Source organism: Centruroides sculpturatus, unplaced genomic scaffold (assembly GCF_000671375.1).
Source record: "Centruroides sculpturatus isolate CEXI.00-Female unplaced genomic scaffold, Cexi_2.0 scaffold807, whole genome shotgun sequence".
Taxonomy (NCBI): domain Eukaryota; kingdom Metazoa; phylum Arthropoda; class Arachnida; order Scorpiones; family Buthidae; genus Centruroides; species Centruroides sculpturatus.
The window spans coordinates 276,512-297,106 of record NW_019384926.1 but is presented as its reverse complement, the minus strand read 5'-3'; the positions used below and the strand labels follow the sequence as shown (position 1 = coordinate 297,106).

General features: G+C 32.5%; 2 protein-coding genes across 5 annotated transcripts in view; one reads left to right on the top strand and one right to left on the bottom strand.

Moving 5' to 3' along the window:
- Window positions 1-3,499, top strand: part of LOC111631920 (uridine diphosphate glucose pyrophosphatase-like) — a 51,087-nt gene extending 47,588 nt beyond the window's left edge. The window contains exons 3-5 of the mRNA XM_023376260.1: window positions 1,605-1,669; window positions 2,561-2,768; window positions 3,116-3,499. Of these exons, the coding sequence (XP_023232028.1) occupies window positions 1,605-1,669; window positions 2,561-2,768; window positions 3,116-3,362 (520 nt within the window). The 3' untranslated portion in view covers window positions 3,363-3,499. The remainder of the gene's footprint in view (window positions 1-1,604; window positions 1,670-2,560; window positions 2,769-3,115) is intronic.
- A 120-nt stretch (window positions 3,500-3,619) lies between these two features.
- LOC111631919 (kinesin-like protein KIF26B) overlaps window positions 3,620-20,595 on the bottom strand; it is a 91,275-nt gene continuing 74,299 nt past the window's right edge. For all 4 annotated transcript variants that reach the window (XM_023376256.1, XM_023376255.1, XM_023376257.1 and 1 more), the window contains 9 exons: window positions 19,822-19,915; window positions 14,647-14,844; window positions 11,935-12,084; window positions 11,314-11,400; window positions 10,333-10,480; window positions 9,110-9,272; window positions 4,635-7,659; window positions 4,213-4,565; window positions 3,620-4,119 (listed from right to left, as the gene is read on the bottom strand). In XM_023376256.1, the coding sequence (XP_023232024.1) occupies window positions 4,363-4,565; window positions 4,635-7,659; window positions 9,110-9,272; window positions 10,333-10,480; window positions 11,314-11,400; window positions 11,935-12,084; window positions 14,647-14,844; window positions 19,822-19,915 (4,068 nt within the window). In that variant the 3' untranslated portion in view covers window positions 3,620-4,119; window positions 4,213-4,362. The remainder of the gene's footprint in view (window positions 4,120-4,212; window positions 4,566-4,634; window positions 7,660-9,109; window positions 9,273-10,332; window positions 10,481-11,313; window positions 11,401-11,934; window positions 12,085-14,646; window positions 14,845-19,821; window positions 19,916-20,595) is intronic.

Genomic DNA, 20,595 nt, shown 5'->3' with positions numbered 1-20,595 from the left:
GAAAATTTAAATTTGCCGACTGGAATGCTTTCGGATAACAGACGTTTCGGATAACCAGCTTTCGGATAAACGACGCTCTACTGTAATATAATAGAATAGAAGGGTTAGAAGTACAAAATAATCTAATAATCTTAATCTTTGCTGTTGTGATTTTTTGCCCAAACAATGTCAGGCTCATCTGATAGTTGCTTATATAATTTAAATTGTTACTTTAATAATTGATTTAAATTTTGTGTGTTATTGAAAATTATTATTTATTATTGTATAATTACTAAAAATATTTTGCATTGCTGTTATAACTTTGAGTTTTAGCTTATGAGATATGCAATAGTGGATGCAAAAATCTTTAGAGGAGTGCAGAAAGGAAACAATATGCCATATGTCTTATAAAATTTTTTTAGTACCTGAGCTTTACTTGGGAAAACTCTCAGAAGGGGTGTAGCTATACTCTGCACACCCTGCATACTCCTGCAGGAATGTAGCCAGAAATTTGAGTGTGGGTTATCCACATAACTAATGGCTTGCATAGTATTAGCATAGATAGGTAGGTTACTGTAAAATTGCAATAGCCCACAATCACTAGTAACACATTATTGTTTAAGAAGAGAAGCTGCCTTACTGATATGTTCGCTCCTTGCTTGTCATATGCAAGCTACATGCAAACCAATGATATTCATGAAATACTCATTAAAACAAAAAGAAAAGGCTGAACAAGAACAAGTATTAAAGTTTATTCTTGACCTTGTGGGTGTGGGTGTTCATGTAATAGACTACATGAACACCCACAACCCCCTATAACACTGTTGATAATTCCATTTTATAAGAATTCCATGTTGTACGAGTCACTCAGATTTTACAAATACATGTGCTGGGCTGTGAACATCTCACATACTTTTAAAATCTAAGTGAGTCATACAACATGGAATTCTTATAAAATGGAATTACCAACAGTGTTATAGGAGGGTTGGCTGTATTTAACTCTGATGTGCTTGTCTTTTTATTTCATCCAATGGTCAACTGCTTGAGACATTTTTTTTTAAATATTGTTTACTTTTAAACTCAAGTTGGGAGTAGTGGAGAGTGAAAGAACCATATTATGGGAAACATTTCCATGTGGCTATCTTCCTGTATATGTATATACATTGATGTTTAATTGACATTTATATTAAGAAAGTATAGTATTGCTTTTAAACCATGTTAAAATATAAAAAAAAAAAACTTTTCTTTCTTTTAATGTGGTTTATAAATTTTCTTCTATGGTAAATTGTTTCAAGAAATATTATTTAAAAAATTGAAGTTTTCAAAAATTGATAATAAATTTATATTGTATACACAGTATTATTGAAAATAAATGAGAATTTTAAATGCATGTTGCATAAGTAAATAACTGTGTTTTATAAATTTGCCATTAAAATAAATTGAGTTGAATGTAATGTATTATGCATGAAACAAGTATGTTTACTGTGCTTTCATCAAACTGTGTGAAAACTTTTTGTTATTAAAAATACATATATCAGTAGTGGTATAGAAAATTTAAAGAATGTAATTTAAGATTTATTTATTTCTTTAATTTTTAACAACAAATTTTAAATTAAATTTTTCAGTGTGGCTGTTGTTATATTCAATATTGATAAGAAAAGTTTAGTCTTTGTCAAGCAGTTCCGACCAGGTAATTTATTAATTTGTAATTATATAAAAGGATAATTACATAATTCTATCCCTTATATTTTGTTGTTTAGAAAGACTGTCTGAATATAAATATTAATTTTTAGTATTAGGTGAATGAAATTTTACTTTGCACATATCCATTTGGAAATACATAAAAAAAGTACATATCAGATAGCAACTGTAAAAAGACATTTGCTATAAAAATGCAGTACATCTCAGAACAGCCAAGGGAATTTTGCCAGGTTGGTTACTATAGCAACCGATAACCCAGCACAATGTTCAGCTGACTTTTATCAAGGATCCAAATGATCAATCTCCCTGTGGAGGGTTTTTCTGTCTGTGCTACTGATGTATGCAGTGGTATGTGGTGTAATTCTGGAATGCTTTTATTTGTGATTAGAGTTTTGTACACATGACATACAATATCTTGTATTCAATTAATAATTTGAACAGACAGTTTGTTTTCAAAATAACTTACATCATTCCTTTCAGATAAAAGTTAATACATTTTTTTTAATAGAAAATTGTATTCATTTCTAGTTTTCCAACATACCAAAAAATATTATAAATTTTGTTTAAAAGCTTTCAAAATAAATTTTAAACTGAGTTATTTGAGGTTATAAATGTACATTTAATAGATTTGAAATTAAACAAATATTTAAATCAAAACAGGTTTATTTTTACATTAATATTTATCTAATTATCTTTAGATTTAATAAATTAATAGATAATAAGATTATAAAATTTTTTTTCTTAAAAAATTAATTATACTGATTTTATAATTGAAATAATTTAAATGTGACAAATAATTTTCGAAATTCTTAAAATAAATAAATAAAAAATTTTAGAATTAATGGATAATGAATTAATGTGTATTCTTAATGTTGAACAGCTGTTTATTACAGAGGAATACCTCTTGATGAATGTAAAGATCTCATTGATACAAAAAAATATCCTGGAACACTTGGCGTGACATTAGAGTTATGTGCTGGTATTGTAGATAAAGACCAGTCTTTAGAAGAAATTGTAAAAGAAGAAATGTGGGAAGAGTGTGGTTTTGATGTGCCATTATCAAACATAGAAAAAATTACATCATTTAGGTAAGAAAAATTCTGGTCAAATTGTCATAGAACGAAATGTTCTGGGTTATATAAATCAATAAAAAAAAATATATGTAATTAAAAAAAATCTATTTTTTTACAATATTCTCTTAAATTAAAAAGGAAGTAAATTAAAACTTTCTGCTGAAAATCATAGATAAAATTTTAAAAATTGATAAATGATTTTCATTTTTTTAGCTTTCTTAATAAAATTGATACAATATAATAATTTGTTTTTATCAAAACTATTTCTAAATTTTTAAATAAAATTTAAGTTTATCAATATTCTATTAAATATTAATGTATATAAGATATACAAATGCATGAATTAATATTTTTATTTGCAGATCTGGAGTAGGGATTACTGGTTCACTGCAAACATTGTTTTATGCTGAAGTGACAAATGCTATGAAAACTCACCAGGGAGGTGGAAACAGTCAGGAGGGAGAGTATATCGAAGTAATTGAATTGCCTTTATCAGAGGCACATCAGTTGATTTATGATGAAATGGTTCCAAGACCAGTATCATTGCTATTTGCACTTATGTGGTTTTTTGATAAAAAAATTAATTTTAAGCATCTTCCAAAACTATAATAATTAATATATTAGTATTTTTTTTATGTAATATATTTGTAAATATTAATGTAAAATTAAAAATTATATAAATATAATTAAATCAAATGTTTACTAATTACTAAGTCCTGTATTTCACAATAAATTTTTTATTTAAAGATGATTTCAATTGTGATTGCAACAACAAAATCTTTATATGAACTATATACCAATGGTGATGTGGAAAACTGAACCAACAATAATATGATTACCAGTAATACTGTAAGCACTTGGCATATTTAATTACAAAACTAAGTAATATATTTTTGTACAAGTTTGTACATATTCAATCCTATAATAATTATTAAAGGCACTGGTGCCCACATCTGCCAAATGCTTTTGTTCCATAATATACAAATTTTTTCTTAAATAAATAAATACCACAGGATACTTTACAAAAATTCTTTTCTGTGAATTCAACTAACTTTGATCTACAGATGTGTAGCTTTTTTACCCTGCATATGTTTTAACAATATAATGATTTTAGAAAAAAGTTTTGTTCATTTAATTAAAAAGTTGTAGAAATAAAAACTCTCAAAATTGTTCTGGTTAAAAAGGAAAAGTGTGAAAAACCACACCAGGAAGATGGATGACTTCTTAGGATTAGAGAACTATAAATCCTCAAACTTGTGGATCACAGAGACACACAACAGTAGGTACATTGGTTGGAACTGTACATTTTCATTTATGATTTTTGAGCTACTAAGTTAGCAGAATTCCATAAATTTTTTCCTGCTACCTGAAAATGGCAAAATACTATCTTTAATATTATAATTATAATGAATGTAATTTTATAAATTTATAAATACAGAAATCAAATTAGAAAACTCACCATTTAGAGCTCTACATTTAATTGATGCAGCTGACTGTATTACAAATTTTTATATTCAAACGAGACATTTGAAGAGCAACAATGATTTGAAACTTTGCAGGATAAGATAGACAATTGGGGATTCAAAAGGACAGTTGTCAACATTAATACTCAATAAAAATCCATTAACCTGCAACATAACAATCCAGTGCAACACACTTCTTCATCTGATTTTCTTACTCTACCATTCCACCTTTGAATGTGTGCTACACGGAGAGGAACTGGCTGTTGATTGACAGTATGGGGTGCATGGGGGCATCTTGCTGGTGAGGTGGGTGAGGGAGCAGGTACAGATTGACTGCGTCGACCAGAATCTAAAGTAACACATTAAATATACATCTGTTCAATTTTATTGTTATATAAATTTAATTTGTTTTACTTACTTTGACCTTTTTTTCTGGATCCTTTTCTCCCACTTATTTCCCCATCTCTATTATCTTCTATGCCAGATTCTTGACTAGAAGATGAAAGAGGTGTACCTTCACTGTCTCTCATCATACTTTCATAACCACTGCTAGTTCCAGAACATTGTTGAACTTTAGTACATTTTACTAGCAACTGTTCTGTATCTAACATGTCAGAACTTGTATCACTACTGGAATGAGGTACTACTTGAGCTCTAGTAACCTTTAAATATGGGGATGGAAGACTGCTCGGTGAAGATATTTTGCTGCTAAGGATTTGATCATCAGATGTATCCAAAATTGCAGTTTCTCGTTCTCTAAGAGCATTGCTTTGTGAAGAAGCACTCCTTGCCATCTCTCTTCCTGCTCGGTAGGTTCTTTCACATCGTCCTTCTTTAATATGTTTGTGCTTGGTTGAAGCTGATCTGTCTTTTGGTTTCACAGAACAACAAGTTAATGTCCCAGAAGAACTACTTGTAGGGCTAGAGTGTGGTGCTAATTTACTATTGGTCAACCGAGCATTTTTGATAATTCCTCCAGAATCCCAACTTTGTTGTTTCGTTAATTTATTGTTACTATTGTTAAGACTAGATTTTTGAGGTAGTTTTCCAGGTGATTTTCCATTTTTTGAATTATCTGTTTTAGATCCTTTCTCAGGACTAGATCCAGATAATTTTAACCTAGATAATTTGAGAGATTTTGCCATACCCGTCTGACTAGTATCCAGTTCTTTATCACAGTATAAAGCCAAATCTTCTTTTAAAGCATCAGGAGATAATGGGTTAATATGTAGATTTATGGACATTTCTCTGTGGAGATTACCTCTCACCTCTTCACTTTCTGAATTACTGGAACCATTTCCAGGAGATCGTAAATCTGACGTTGAGGATTTCAACAAATTATTGCCAGAAGATTGTTCAGATGACAGTTGAGACATTGATGGATGTTTATTGAGGTTGGGATTAGAAGAACCGTCGGGATGTCTTAGTGAAGTGAGACGATTAGAAAACGGACTTTCTCTTCCATGGTCGTGGTTCTCATCAGTTCTATGCAATGTCCGCAAAGAAGACAATTGGGCATAATCACTTTTGTTTCCATCTTTTTGAAGATTAAATCTCGACGAATTTAAGGTTGGAGAAACTGCTTGGATAGGTTTAATATGATGTTCAAGAAATGCTGGAACTTTATGGATCTTGTTATAAAACGCTTCTAATTTTAAACCATTCATAGGTTTTATATTGAATTTATAGTCGTATTTATCGAAATCTAAATCAGCTGGTTCACTATGAATACTGTTGTTATCACTTTCGGCATATTCCTCTCCGCTGTGGCTACCATAAAGCATTTCTGAGAGAGTTAATCGCGTAGAGCGAACTGGTAAATTGGTTGGTTGGCTGGATGGTGATGATGCACCACTCTTGGTTTCGTGCGCTCTTGAATTTATTTGCGGAGGGAGATCATGAAAATGTGCTAACCTTTGTAATCTTTCTGTTAAAAGATCGCTTCTCACAGCCATATTCAATTCATCAAATGCCTTACTTTCTAATTTTTTCTCTCTACGAGCGTGAATTTCCCTTAATAATCTCCATTTATCTGACATTCGTTCGAAATCAATACTTACAGAATCAGTAAATGAAGATGGCAAGTTTAAATCTTCTTCGCTTAATATTCTTAATGGATGATGTCTGTCCTCGCAACTCTCTTGATCAACTTCGGGGAGGGGATTTTCGATTTCCTGATATCCACACGCTGCAAAAATATCTTCTTCGGTGACTTGGAGACAAGAATCCTGCGTAGGAACGGGTTCGTGTGGTTCTGATACCTCTATGGTTTCTAGAGCATGTTCACCCTCATTTTGGACATATTCTAACAAAATCTGAGCTTTTTGTAAAGCAGCTTCTATATCCTGAGGTTCATATTGATGACTTATGCAAAGATCAGATAATTCCGCGTCGTAAGCGCTTAGTTCTGTGTTCTCTTCATTGTCTGTCTCATCGACATCGGCTGAATTGCTAGCACTGTCATCATCTCCTTCAGTATAGTGAACCGTAGCCGTAACATCCGGCTCAGAACACGTTCTATGATGTCTTTGATCTTTTTGCCCATCCTGATGCCTTGGCCTCATTGTATCTACACTATCACCTGATTTACACTTGCTTACATCGCCGCTTTCAGAAACAGTTTGAGGAACTTTAGCAGATTTTGGAAAATCTATCCATACTTCTTTTTGTTGTTTTCCGATATGATGAGAATGTTCTTCCACCCATCTTCTGATCATATTCTGTTTATGATCGTCCATGTAACCATACATACCGGGACCATCGACCCATTGTTCTTTTTGCAACTGATGTAGAGTTCGTGAATCAAATTTTGGTTTAGTAAACCTCGGACCATCTATCCACAGTTCATCGCTTTGAGGTTTGGTGGAATCTTTCGTTGCAGTTTTCTGTTCAGCTGGTTGAGTGCTGCCGTCTTGTTTGGCTGTTGGATTAGGACGATGCTTGGCACTTGATTTCCTGGTATTTTGGTTGGGAGTTCCTTTTGATAATGTGTTACTTTGTTCTGCATCTTGAACATTACTTGCTTGAAATGATTGTTTGTTGACGGCGACGTTTTTGTTAGTTCCAGCTCTATTTTGATTAGTGTTACTTTGTTGTTTTGATGGAGATGAATTAGCAGCGGACTTATTTGTGGATGTGTCTTCCTGATTTTTTATCGATTGATGTTGCCGATGTGTTTCCGTTTCGATAAGTTTTGTCTTCATCATCTTGGACGTTATTGGTAAGGACACAGGTGGCCCTTCGTTATCCGTCACCTCACGATCACTTAATGGCACTCCCCCGTTTCCTAGGTATATGACCGTATCACAAGATTGTTCGCTACTCGATGTATAATCAGGATCACTACTACCAGATTTGATTCCATCTTCACTCACAGCTTGCATTCTAATATAGGGTCGACATACTTTATCGTCCAAACTATCACCAGTAGCCGCACCAGAATACTGAAAACATGCAAATATGTTTTTGTTTAATATTTATTTTATCTTTTAAAAATTATTTTTAATTACTACTGTGTTAAATTCTTGTAGATATTAGTTTTGCGCGGAACTAAATTTGTAGGCAGTTTGATTCAGGCAAACATATCGATCAAATAAACGATCTGTCTTATAAATATGCCTATAGAGAACGGACACATTGTTTTTGATTGATGGTATTGTATGTCCTAGAAACCGCTGATAGACGAGATACAAATTTTGTTTTGGCAGAGGATTCGTTCAAATGTTTCATCACAATAAAAATTCATTATTTTATCAGAATGCGAATTTAAATGTTATCATTGCAAACATACAAGAATTTATGCATATTTTAAAATATGAAATACAAGTAAAACAAATCATTCTTTTCTTCTAAGTATTTAAAGTTTTATATTCTGTAGAATATGTACATGTTGAATATAATTTTAGTTATAATTCATAATTATAATTTATAATTCATAACTCGTACTCATTTAATATTCCTTTGGGATATGAATGAATCCCATAAAAGCCTTGGATTTAATCCTACGTACGGTGTCATTTATGACTTAACCCATCAACTAAACTTCAAAACCGTGAAACGAATGAATTTCTAAAGTTTTAAATTATAAGCATTGTGTTGTAATTCTTCGCAATTTAAAGTAAAATAAAGAGCGTGTTTGTTCTAGTAAGGCTTTCTTAAAATACACAGTTCGGCGTGTGTAGTGGTATAAATTTATTGCATTTCTTAAGTTCCCACATTCAAAAAGCTTAAACTTAATATGGTCGGCAAGAAATTAACTCGAGGTCGAGCTCGTGTAGCGAACCAAAATTAAAGTGATTAACAGTTAATTTTTAGTTAAAATCAGAATTCATTAACAGTAAAGAAATTCTAATTAAAATACTAATTAAATAGACATCAAAAATGAGGTTTTTGTTTGACATTTACTGCTAATTTGAATAGAGCAGAAACACTCAAGCATTCGATAGTAGATACTCCAATTTAAAATGATCCTAGATCCTCGAAGGATAATTAATCACTACCGAATTCAGCAATTTGCTCGGATCAAATTATATCCATCCACGATAGAGTAGACATTCGATAAAATCTAGAAACACACGAAATAACAACAGATTTATGAAGTTAGGACAATAATTTATCTTGGAAATAAAAAACATGAATCACATGATAGGAAGCATTTTCGAAAACTTTCTCTTAATAAATCAAATTTCTTAAAAATCTGTTGGAACAAATTCGAAGATTTATTTTACATCTCAATTATAACAGAGCAACATTTCGTTTACTTTTACATTTATATATTGTGCATATTTCAAGTTTTGAGCCATATTTGTATATACGAGAGAATACTATAGAAGAATATGATAGAATATATTACCTTAAAATATGAGATATAAAATGCAATATAATATTACTTACTTTCAACTTCTTTCTCCTCATACGATGTATTCTGGCTGCGAATTGAATGGTGGCGAGCGTCTCTGAATATCGAGTTGGGGCTGCGGACACATGGGCAATCATGGCAGCTCTACACGTCAGACTCCCCATGGCTTCTCTCAAAAGCTGGGTCAGTTTACTGTCTCTGGGGAAATAACAACACAATACTTTCATTCACAGTTACTTATACGTGCATTGTGTAGTAAATACTCCTAATATTTATCTTGTTTGGCGGAAGCGCTCTTCGTGAAAAATATCCCGATTGTGTTGGAAACAGGAGATTTTTGCCTTATAAGTCAAATCTCCCATTTCCAAACTCCATATTTTACTATCAGTCTTACAGTCGCAGATAGTAAGAAAAAATTAAGGAATTTTTAAAATTCTCAGCTTAGGATTTATTTAGTTTTTCTTGCTTTTAATTTAAAACATTTCACCGAAAACTGTGGCTTTAAGACATTAACGTTTTTACTTTAAGGATCTACCCCGTACAAAACTCGTGTAATAAATCTTTGAATACAACGCTAACAAACGTCATAACAAACATTATGTAGCGACATAAAATATTATTTGTACGAAAGTATTATTTTTGCTTGGATAGTTTCAAGTCGTAGGTCCGTACCAAAGCATTAATACCGTTGAGTGGAGAGGTAATTAAATGTAGTTTCTATTAAAGGAAACTGTCAGGTAAAGCGGTGTATGACAAGAATGCAATATAGCCACGTGATAGTTCCAGTTTTATGACCTGCTGCTTATTCCCTTGAAGAAATTAAACACGATAATGCAGAGCGCGTCCGGGATAGAGAGGGATGAGACTACCGTACAAGAAAAGAAAAAAAATGGTGCTGTCTGAAGTGCTCTGGGATAATGTTACAAGCAGACAATGCGCGGTTAAAAAGCGAATTTAAGGGTTTTTGTCTGGAAAGATCGGTTCGGTTGTTAAATGTGCGGAGGAAATGTAAGAGAGATGACTTTTAAAACGATGCCAAATTATAATTCGGACTCTACTCAATTACAAACCAATAGAAGCTTTAGTCGGACAATTAATACTAACAGATAATTTATCCTAATTTAAAGTCAGAGTGACGATCGATTTTCGCATACCATCCTCTGGTAAGCTGGAAGAAACCTCTATCCTTTCCTACAACCGTCATCTTTGTCGTCTTTGCAATTTAATTAAAAAAGAAACATTAGGAGAAGGTACTTACTTGTAAGGCACGTGCTTATGACCATTGAACAGAGCCAAGATGACATTTCCCAATGCAGACAAAGACAGACAAGTGCCATCTCTGGGTCTGGAGTGCTTTTCGCAACTCCCCAAATCGAAGAGATGAAGTCGACTCCTACCTCCAGCAACTTAAATAAAGATATTGCATTATAATTTCATAAATTAATTTTTTTTTCTATATCCAACTTAATTAGGAAAAAATATTTTTAATAAGTGCAATTTATTAGATTTGTTTAAAATTTAATTCGAAAGCGGAAATTTTAATAATTTAATTAACGAAATATCTAGATGCTCTTTAAGATATTTTTTTTCCTTCAAATTTTCCATTGGTTTTGTAATTATTAAAACCATTCAGATATACTCTGATAAGGAAAAGTTTATTAAGACGATTTTCTCGAAATAAAATATCTACTCGTGATCATTAATGATTCTCGATAAAATTTTCGAAGCGTTTTAAAGTCTCCAACTATACAAATCTGATGCAATCTTAATCTTATTCACGTCCCTGCTCCATCTCATCTCGTCCCTCTTGGTATTATCCATTTATCTTTATCTTCTTACCTACTTAAACTTTTTACGATCTCGCTTTGCATTCATATCTTTTTCGACATAGTCTACCTAGCAATTCATCTTTTCACCCTATTTGTGAAATATCACCTACACCTGATAAGTAATGGACGAAAAATCTTGTCCTGGATAAAGAATTTATGCTAGACAATTTTTATTTCAAAGAAAAAGGGAGCCATAAAGCATCATATATTCCCAAACGATCTATGAAATATTGATCTCTAATCTTTTTAAATGAAGTCATTAATTATCTGTTGTTGTAAATCAGATAAAAGCTCGAAAAAAAAATGAAATGTCATTAAGAATATGAAAGTTTGAGAACCGTTTACAAAGTTGCAGGGGGAGCAGAATAACTATATTTAAATTTAAAAAAAAAGAATGAATAGAGACTTACCTCCTCCTTTTCCACTCTTCTCTACTCTGTATTGGTAGACGTGCAGAGTGAAGAGAAAGTGCGAATTTCGTCCTTCGTCAGTCACATCTGCAACAGATATTACCACAAACAGTGTTGACATAGCACTTGTGCTTGGCCATCTCAATATCCTATTGCTAGTCATACTAAACAATGGGTTTTCGAGAAAAGATAAACATACAGGAGTCGGTGATTTAATAAGTCATGTTTGTCATATATGTTGTTGGTTGCATTAACAGAACTCGAAATGTTTGGGGAGAATACATTGTCAGTTATAATTAAGTTGTGGAAGCGATGAAAACTGAAATTGCAATCGAATGATCCTTTATGGAAATGGTTAAAGCTGGATGCGTAACTATAAATGATTGGTTCTCGAACGCTGTAATTAATTAATATGTGTAGCAGTAATTTGAGATTGTCGAAGCTGTTTGAATTCTTTTTATTGTAAAATGTTATTGGAGATCTTAGTTAAGACTCTGATTGATTGGTTTAAATCCGTGATAAATCGTAATTTTTTTTAAATCTCATAAAAATTCATTAAATAAACGGTCAGTTGATAAATGAAGTTGCAAACAAATCCATCAAGAGGAGCAAAACACTTACCTGTACTTCTGGACGCTAGGGCAGCATCCAATAAATAAGCGGCTTTCTCGGCTGTAGGTGCTCTTAATTCGCTATGGTTCATTAGTTGGGTGCCAAAAACGGGGTCGTCCCTCAGATAGACTCCAGGCGATGTCCCGCTACCTTCGGTACCTACAAGAACACATCAATGTTAGTGTCATCCTAATGGTTCCGGTAATGATGCTAAACAACCTTGAATGTAAGTCTAAGGTCACATTTTTCATCCTACGGGGTGGAGTCTCCGAAAAGGACCATTCATCAAGACTCGGTGAAGCTTTTTAGATACACGAAAAAGTAAGACGCTATTACTCTTTCCATTTTATTAGCTAGAGAAAATTGGCATTAGTTGCCAAAACAAAAAGTTAAAACACGAGGAAGGAAGAGCGAGAGAGAGAGAGAGCACTTATAGATATTTCTAGAGCTTAACTTCACAACTCGGGGAATTTAAATTTGTTTCACGTATTTTAAGTCGGGAAGGCAGCGAATCAATCATCGACCATCGGGAATATATTTAAATGGTGCTCCCCGCCATCTTGTTTCCATATACTCGACATCGATTAATCGACCTACGACGGGATTATTATTTCTCAATTTGTTTCAATTAAAAAGTCATTTAGAGCCGCTAGACAGTAGAAGCATCTTTGACTTTTTCTCGACGATTTTTTAAAAAAGTGGACGTCATGTAGATATCCCAAAAATAAATCTCCGGTGTTGCTCCTCGGTAATCACCGTCGCCATTAAAGTGTACTTACACGTAATTAACAATGTGTGTGCAGCCAGGCGATAGATTGTCTTTCCTTGTACAAGTGGATCCCAAAAATCGGACAAAGTTAGTTTAGTGTCGACTCGGACTAACAACCGAAGAATATCCACCTTTATCGTTAGCAAAAAGAAAAAAATAAGAAAAAAAACTGTGCAGTGTTTGACGTTCGGCTTGTTAGCAGTGACTTTTGTCGGTAAAATACGGGTTTCCAATAACAATCACACGACGGGACGTGTGAGTAGAAGACTGTAAAGTCCGAGAGATTTCGCTCCGAGAAAGGATAAAGTAAAAGAGGTCTCCGCTGAATCGGGTTTTAATGGATTTTTTCGTTCACGGGGTAAATACTTTGCCAGACGTCTCACAAATACAAGATGCTGCACTTAGCAAAGTGTCTTTGGCATCAACTGGTTAGTGGCTGGATGCGGTTCGGGATCGTAATGTCTGACAAATCCTGATAAAACAGTAGAAGGAATAAAAGAAGTTATTGTCTCGTGAGTATGGCTATCCGCACGGCTAACAGTTGGCCAGAAGAAGATACCATAATTGTGTTTTCCTACTTTTATTTCTGTAATGGTGTTGCGAGAAGTTCTATATAGATGGGAAAGGAAAGGTGTGGAGTGGTAAAGATATTGGATGGTAATTGGTTGTTTTATATCAAGTCGAATTGGCTGTAAGGCTAAAACTATTCGAGAAGATTTGGCTATCGGAACTATATAATAAATAATTGATTTTAACAGGAATATTGTGCGAATGGTCATTGTTACAGCAGTAGCATCGTAAACGTATCTCGAACCGAATTAACGATATTTTTATTGGATTATAAAATAAATTTTTTTGTCTGTTTAAGTGTAAACACCCGTTTTCCAAGGGGCAGTCGGAGTATTTTTCACTGGAGAAAGCTTTCTAATATATTTGTTAAGGGATTTATTACGCATCACAAAATTCTCGGTAAAGAATGAAATAATTGGATGTGAAGGACCAGTTTACACTATTTTATCGCATGTTGACAATACAAATCTTTCGTCTAATTCATGAAAACGCATATATCTTGCACTTTATTCCATCAGCTCGTTTTCTTTAAAGGGTGGCATTTTCGTATCTTAACGGAGGAAAGAACGGTATATCCTTCACTTTCTATCGAGCTGGCAGGGCTTCGTAATCAGATAGACTCAAAAGAAAAAAAGTTAAATGATGGTACCGCATTAAATGTTAATGCGACAGCTGAAATTGCCTCTCCAATGATCTCGTAGGAGAAGAAATATTAGGAACAAGCAGGCTGTCACAAGACTTTACCGGTTACTGTTTAAATATTTCCAGAAGGCATTTCTAAAAGTGATGAGGAAATGGTGTATATTGGATTGCAAGAAGACAATCTTTTCATAGAACGATTACATTTTAAAGGAATGTAATCACAATTTACACTATTGAAGGTAAAAATACGATCTTATCCTTCGATAGAAAGGAAATACTTCGTTTCACTTCAACAAGTCAAATTTTTACTCATTAACTATAACGGCATTTATCGATTTTCATATTCGTATTTCGTGAGGTAATGTTAAAATTAAATATGTAATTGAATTAGAAATAACTTACAATCAATTTATGAAACTAGACATATAAATGTAAGCATTTTATGCGTTGAAAATTATTATTAATATACGAATGATAATTATATCATAGGTCTAAAGGTATCTTCAGTAATAAATCTATGTTAGAAATATTTAAACATCTTTTCTAGCAGTAGAATTCGAATTCTATATCCGATATATAGCCTATAACAAATTCTGCCGCTAGATCAAAAATAATAAATAAAAATATAAAATACGAAGAAAAGCAAAGTTTTAGAAGAAAAACCATTTAAATATTTCTAATGTCTGTTTCAATTCTAAATAGGTTCTGTAAATTCTTTGCTTCAGTTTGTATTGACTTACCTGAGGCTTGATCAGCCAAGAGATCTTTTAACACTTCATTCCTGCCAGTAAGTTCAACTGCAGACACTCGAACTGAAAATCTAGCACCGATTTTCTGTTTTTGTTCGGCGATGAGCTTGAAGAGCCAGGTGATAGCGCAGGGAATGATGCCCAAGTGCTGAGCAGACTGACTGCCTCCGATCATAGTATAAGACTTTCCTGGAAAAAAAATTCCTATAACTGTAATTAAAATTGTAAATTCTACTTGAAACCATCGAACGGTTTCAGCGGCTTGGAATAATCTTTGGTTTTCTGGAATTTCCAAGTGTATAACAGGGTATCCGTCTATCGACGGGTGGCGGAACTGTATCCACTGTCCTCCCCTAGGGAATCACTGTGCGTGCATTCGACCGTAACATATAACATTGTCTGCTTGCTCCCCACTGTATTATAAGCCTCTTTAAAACAGTTCTTTGGGTTCCCAAACCTCTTCAAATGCCTTAGTAGATAGAGCGCATAGCCTTAGATAAAACTAAAACAGCTATAAAATTCTAGTAAATCAAACTTTGATGTAGAAATTAATTTCAGCTAAATTCAGTTTATGCAGAACTAAAAGAATAAGTAAGGAAAGTAACAATTTTTATCGATTTAAGCTCCCGATATAAAAAGGAATCGATTCTGTAAACTGCATAATATCAGTAGTTTAACATCAAAAAACAAGGTAGGAAAAAAAATTACAGCATAATTAAGAAATGATTAGGAGGCAATAATCAATAAATGAGATAAAATTTGTGGAAGAAAAGCGCAGCACGTCATCTGTTCAGGAATGCGTGAACGATGTTGTGCCTTCTAACCCCTGCAGTGTGATAGAGGACAGGATGTAGAATCACATTGCATTCAGGAGTAGCTGAATAGGCTTCATTTACTCTACTGCTCTTCCATGGAATACTCTCGACAAACTGTCAAACCAGAAACTGCGAATAAAATTCTATTTTTATTATAGAAAACTTTTATCCTCTTTTCGTTTACATTTCAGCCAATTTTTAGCAAAAATCTTCAACTTTTACTGCTGCAAACTTTTACCAAATTGACCATATTTCAATAGAATAGATATTTCCGATGATAAAAAAAATCATTTTTTTAAATTTAAATATTTGTTAAAGTGTTTTACGATTCCATATGTGAGCCTGAAACCAGGTTAAAGGTGGTAGTTAGGAAAGAATTGCTTTAAGGAATATATATGTGTGTCTGTATGTGAGTGTGAAAAAAGTTTAGATAAGTTCGTAATCTTGAAATATGGTTGGTTCTCTTTAGTTCCATCTTCAATTGCAGCATCTTTCTTCTGGATGCGTCTGCTATGCAAGGAGAATTCCTAACGTTGCCTAAATGTCATTTTTCATCATCTATCATCGCTAGGATATAATACGCCATCTGGCGGTCTCTTTAGTTACCATTTGGATGACATCTCCGAGAACTTCTTCCAAACTTTATGCTCCGAAGCACATTGGTTTACACTCGCTAGATTAATTACTATAATTATGTAGATTTATCGACAAAATTAAAATTTCTACTGTATAATATATTCAAATGAGTAAGTTTCGACTAAAAAGAATTACACCGAGATGGAATACCGCCTCATTGTTTATATTTTTATCAAGGTTGAAAATTTCATTAAAGGCAAGAATTCTTCCGAGCCTCGAGAGAGGCGATATGACACGAGAGAGTGGAAGGAAAGGAGCATGTTACTATAGCAACGGTCATTTCATCTATCGGGCCAAACGTCTCCCGTGTGGACCTCTTTACATAATTAGTCTATTAGCCGTCTGTCTGAAATTATTAAACGTGTTGGCTACAGAAGCAAGAGTCGAGCACATAGGATCCCTTGTATTCCCTTTTACAACTTCAAATTCACAACTAACCTTATCTGTCTCAATAGATTGCTACAGTTCTCTACGTCAAAAATCTCATTATGACCAATGTCTCGTAATGGTCCAAAATTCAATAAACTTATTTACTCTTCCATTTTTCTACAACATAAAACTAAGTTTATGAAAATTTATTTCAGGTTATTATCCGGATGAGATTTTTAGCTTTTTATCTACACTATTTCATTCCTCTGAATAGGAAAAGTTGTGTTAATCCTCTCTTAAGATGTCTGAAAATGATCTTAATCATCCTTAATCTAAAATGTAGACTAGTATCGGTTGCTTTTCTATTGTTTTAACAGCGACATAAAGATAATTTCTTCTTGGGATAACTTTCTGTTTATAGGAAAATTAAATAATTTTATATAGAAAAATCATTTTCTAATTATATTTTTTAAAACAAAATCTATATTTTCAGGTATTTTTAATAAGAAACACCGTTTAATAGTTCTTCTTTCTAGCATTATTAAAGTCCCGAGTTCAAAAGATAAATGAAGAACTTAGACAAAATTACTATTTTATTATATTTAGTAATATGTTGATGTTGTAAATTATATTTACTGGTGTTTTTCATTTCGTAAAAGTTTATTTTTCTACAAATAAAATTTCAAAATACAAAAATGTGCTTACAAATTTAACTTTCAGCACATGAAATGAAAGTATAAGCAGAGAATATGAGCGTTACTCTTTAATAGGAAGATGTTCTTTAATCTTTCTTGTTCTTCCCCCCTTTTTTTAAATTAGTAGAAGTAAAATCACCCATTTAAGGAAGCAATTTCAGTAACTTTGCGTCATTAGTCAGAACTTCTGCAAATAATGGTCTAAATGAAGTCAATGAAAATTTTCGAAATTTACTTTTTAATTAATATACGCTTCGTAAGTTAAATTTGTTGAATTATTCCTGTATTTTCGGCGCCGTGTTCTATCCTATTTGGCAAACTAACCGGCCGAGTAAACGAAAAATTTCAAAATAAATAATTTCACAAGTAAAACAGCTAGATGAGAGTTATCATCAACAGAAAAGCAAAAGTTTAATCTCGGATGGCCCTTGTGGTACCTGTAACTCCATCAATTTCTCCTTTCTACAAAAGTAAAAACACCGAATATGTTTAATGCTACATTAAACCCATTACTACTTATTTTTTTTTCGTATTATTGCAAGAGAATTGATTTTTTTTACTGCTCCTGCCGAATGTATGAGAAAAACGAAGATAAGTTATTCGTTCGGAGATGCCTTTCTATCCTTTTTTTTATTTTTATTTTTTAATTTCGACTGACATCTTGGAAGTGCGATCCACTTTTTCTATGTCTTAACCTTCTTCGATTTTTATTTTGTATTAACTGTTTCGCAGAAAAATTAGCATAAATCTCTTGCTTAGTGATAATGTTAAAGTATTGATATGAGATGATATATTCCAATAGGAACAGTGTTTTTTTCCCTCTCTTGGTACTAGGATATATCCAAATATTGTATCGATTAGAGTTTCGTTTTCTCTCCTTCGTAATCCTGTAGGATTTTGAAAATTGTATGAAAAATTTTTCACCGTGTTTTGGTTTGATTCTCATATCACCATCGATTGAGATTATAAGGATGTGGCATTGCTGCCAATTATGTGTCAAGTTGGAGAGAATTGATTGAAATCTGAGCGTTTCCTCTTCATTCTACCCAAAAATAATTTTTCTGATATAGTTTTAATGTCTTTAGAAAGCGTGGCCATTGGTAAAAGGTTATCGTCCTTAGTAATACGTTCTGTCAATCTAGACTCGATTTTCATGGTTTATTATAAAAATAATTTAAAATAAATTTGTTCGGCCAGCAATTAAAACTGTGTAAAGTAGTTTTAAATTGCTTTTTCATTGATTAAATCAGAGACGTGACCTTCTATTCGAACAGCTTTCGCGACAGCTTCTTATTCTATTTAATAAAACGTTAGCTACTATGCGATAACAGGAAGGACATTTCAACTATTTCTGATTAATTTTTACTTAATTTAAACGATTTTTTTCCTTAGAAAATTTCACTTTAAATTCGTTAAATATGCTTAAACAAACGTTTCGTCTAAATAATGTTTAATGCATAAGGCACGAAAATGTCTTAAGAATCGGGAGAAAATTTTATAAAACTGATTTAAATTATATAAACATGATAAATATGCCAGAAGTTTTATATAAAGGTCATTTTTAAATCGAATCAAAACTCAATTTAGGAGTGGCGAATATTTTTCAGGAAAGGCATTAGCTAGCATTATGACAGGTCGGAGGGGGGAGAAAAGATGTGGAGGCCACGTCTTATTCTCACATCTGCTCTGACGGGTTGAATTCAACTTTTCTTTACTGTGGGTGTGATCTGTATCTGAATTCAGCACGTGATGCATCCTCGGGGAGAAGAAGTGACGAATGACTACCATCGCAGCAACTTGCTTCAACAGTCAGCAATATTCCAAAAAGGAGTTTTTGCTTGGCATTTTGGGAATTGGAATTTTCAATGAAAAAAGGTATCTTTGAAAATGAAAGATATGTTTATCGATGAAAAAATATTGCACGACAGACATATAATACTACAATACAATGATATCTGATACGGATTCTTGTAGTTTCGTATTGCTCGACTTTGTAAAGAATACTTTATATAACCCTATATAAATTTATAAGCGTAAATGTATAAACATTTTTAAAATCTTATATTAAAACACATGCGATTATATTTAATTTTAAAAATTCTTCGACTTTTGCCAGTCTGTGGTTCGATTTAACTCGGAATGCGATAACTATTTAAAATATACAGCAAATAAAGGTGAGAGGCTGATAGCTGTCAAATTTAATGCAATAGTTCAATCATTCCAACGGATTTTGTAATTTTTATAAGCGCAGAATTGCTTATGAAAATCAATAAAAGATCCTCGAAGAAATAAAAACACTAAAGTATTTTTAAAAGCAGTAGTTATATAGGATATTTTTTCGTTCTGTTTAAAAAGAATAAAAGTCTCGAGAGCTACGAACAAGTGCTATTGTTCTGCATATCGTCAATTTACTTTTTTATGCAACTCGGCAAAGAAGAATCTTGGTAAAAAGCCAGTAGTTCTTAATAAAACGCCAATCTATGAATGAGTTCCATTACAACTTTACGATTATAATTTTCTGATAGCCCTCCATAAATTTTACGAGGTTCTTTAACTGTCTGGAAACTCCATAATATCATTTTATGTACTAACTTATAATAATAATCTATTGTATATTATTTAATTATTTATCTGAAAAAATCTGTACTCACCTAACTTGGAGTGTCCGTATACAAAGAGACAGCCATCGTTTCCATTAACTACTGCTTGAATAACTTCTGTAAGAGAACTGGAACAAACTTCTGTCTATAAGTATAGAAAGAATATAAAAAGAAAAATGTCAGAAGCATAAAATCGGTTTTAAATACAAATCAATTTTAGACTTTATCGGTGGGGAAATGATGTAAAACATCAAAACTCTATAAAATACGTCGAAATCTATTCGATTTCTTTTTGTGAGTTGCAATAACTCTAACAAAACGTGAAAAAGATCTCGGATCTTAACTCCCACGAGTACACTATATTAGTAATGACCTCTTTGTCTTTCTTTTTGAGTTTCGGTCACACGATAGCTTTTACTTGTCAGTAAAAGTTGTACAGTACTTCAACATCACTAGGCTGGCACTTCTCTACATTATTTCTAAAATTATTACTGTAGATATAGTTTCTGCAACTAGCTGTCTGTCATGTTATGCTCTAATGATTTTTACAAAAAAATAAATAATTTTACTCCTGCGAGAGACTATATTTCCAACTATGAATATCTCTTATGCTATTTACTAAACTGTAAACATTTTCGTGTTTTTAATTTTATCTATAAGTAGGCAATGATGCGGATACTTTTGCATCTGTTTACGTACACCACAGAAGGAATATCTCAAAATATTCTAAATTCATATCAAGAAAAAGCACTTTTACTTTTCTTGGAGAGTCGTCGTTCTTTAATAATTCATTATATTATCTAATCTTTATTAAATTATTATATT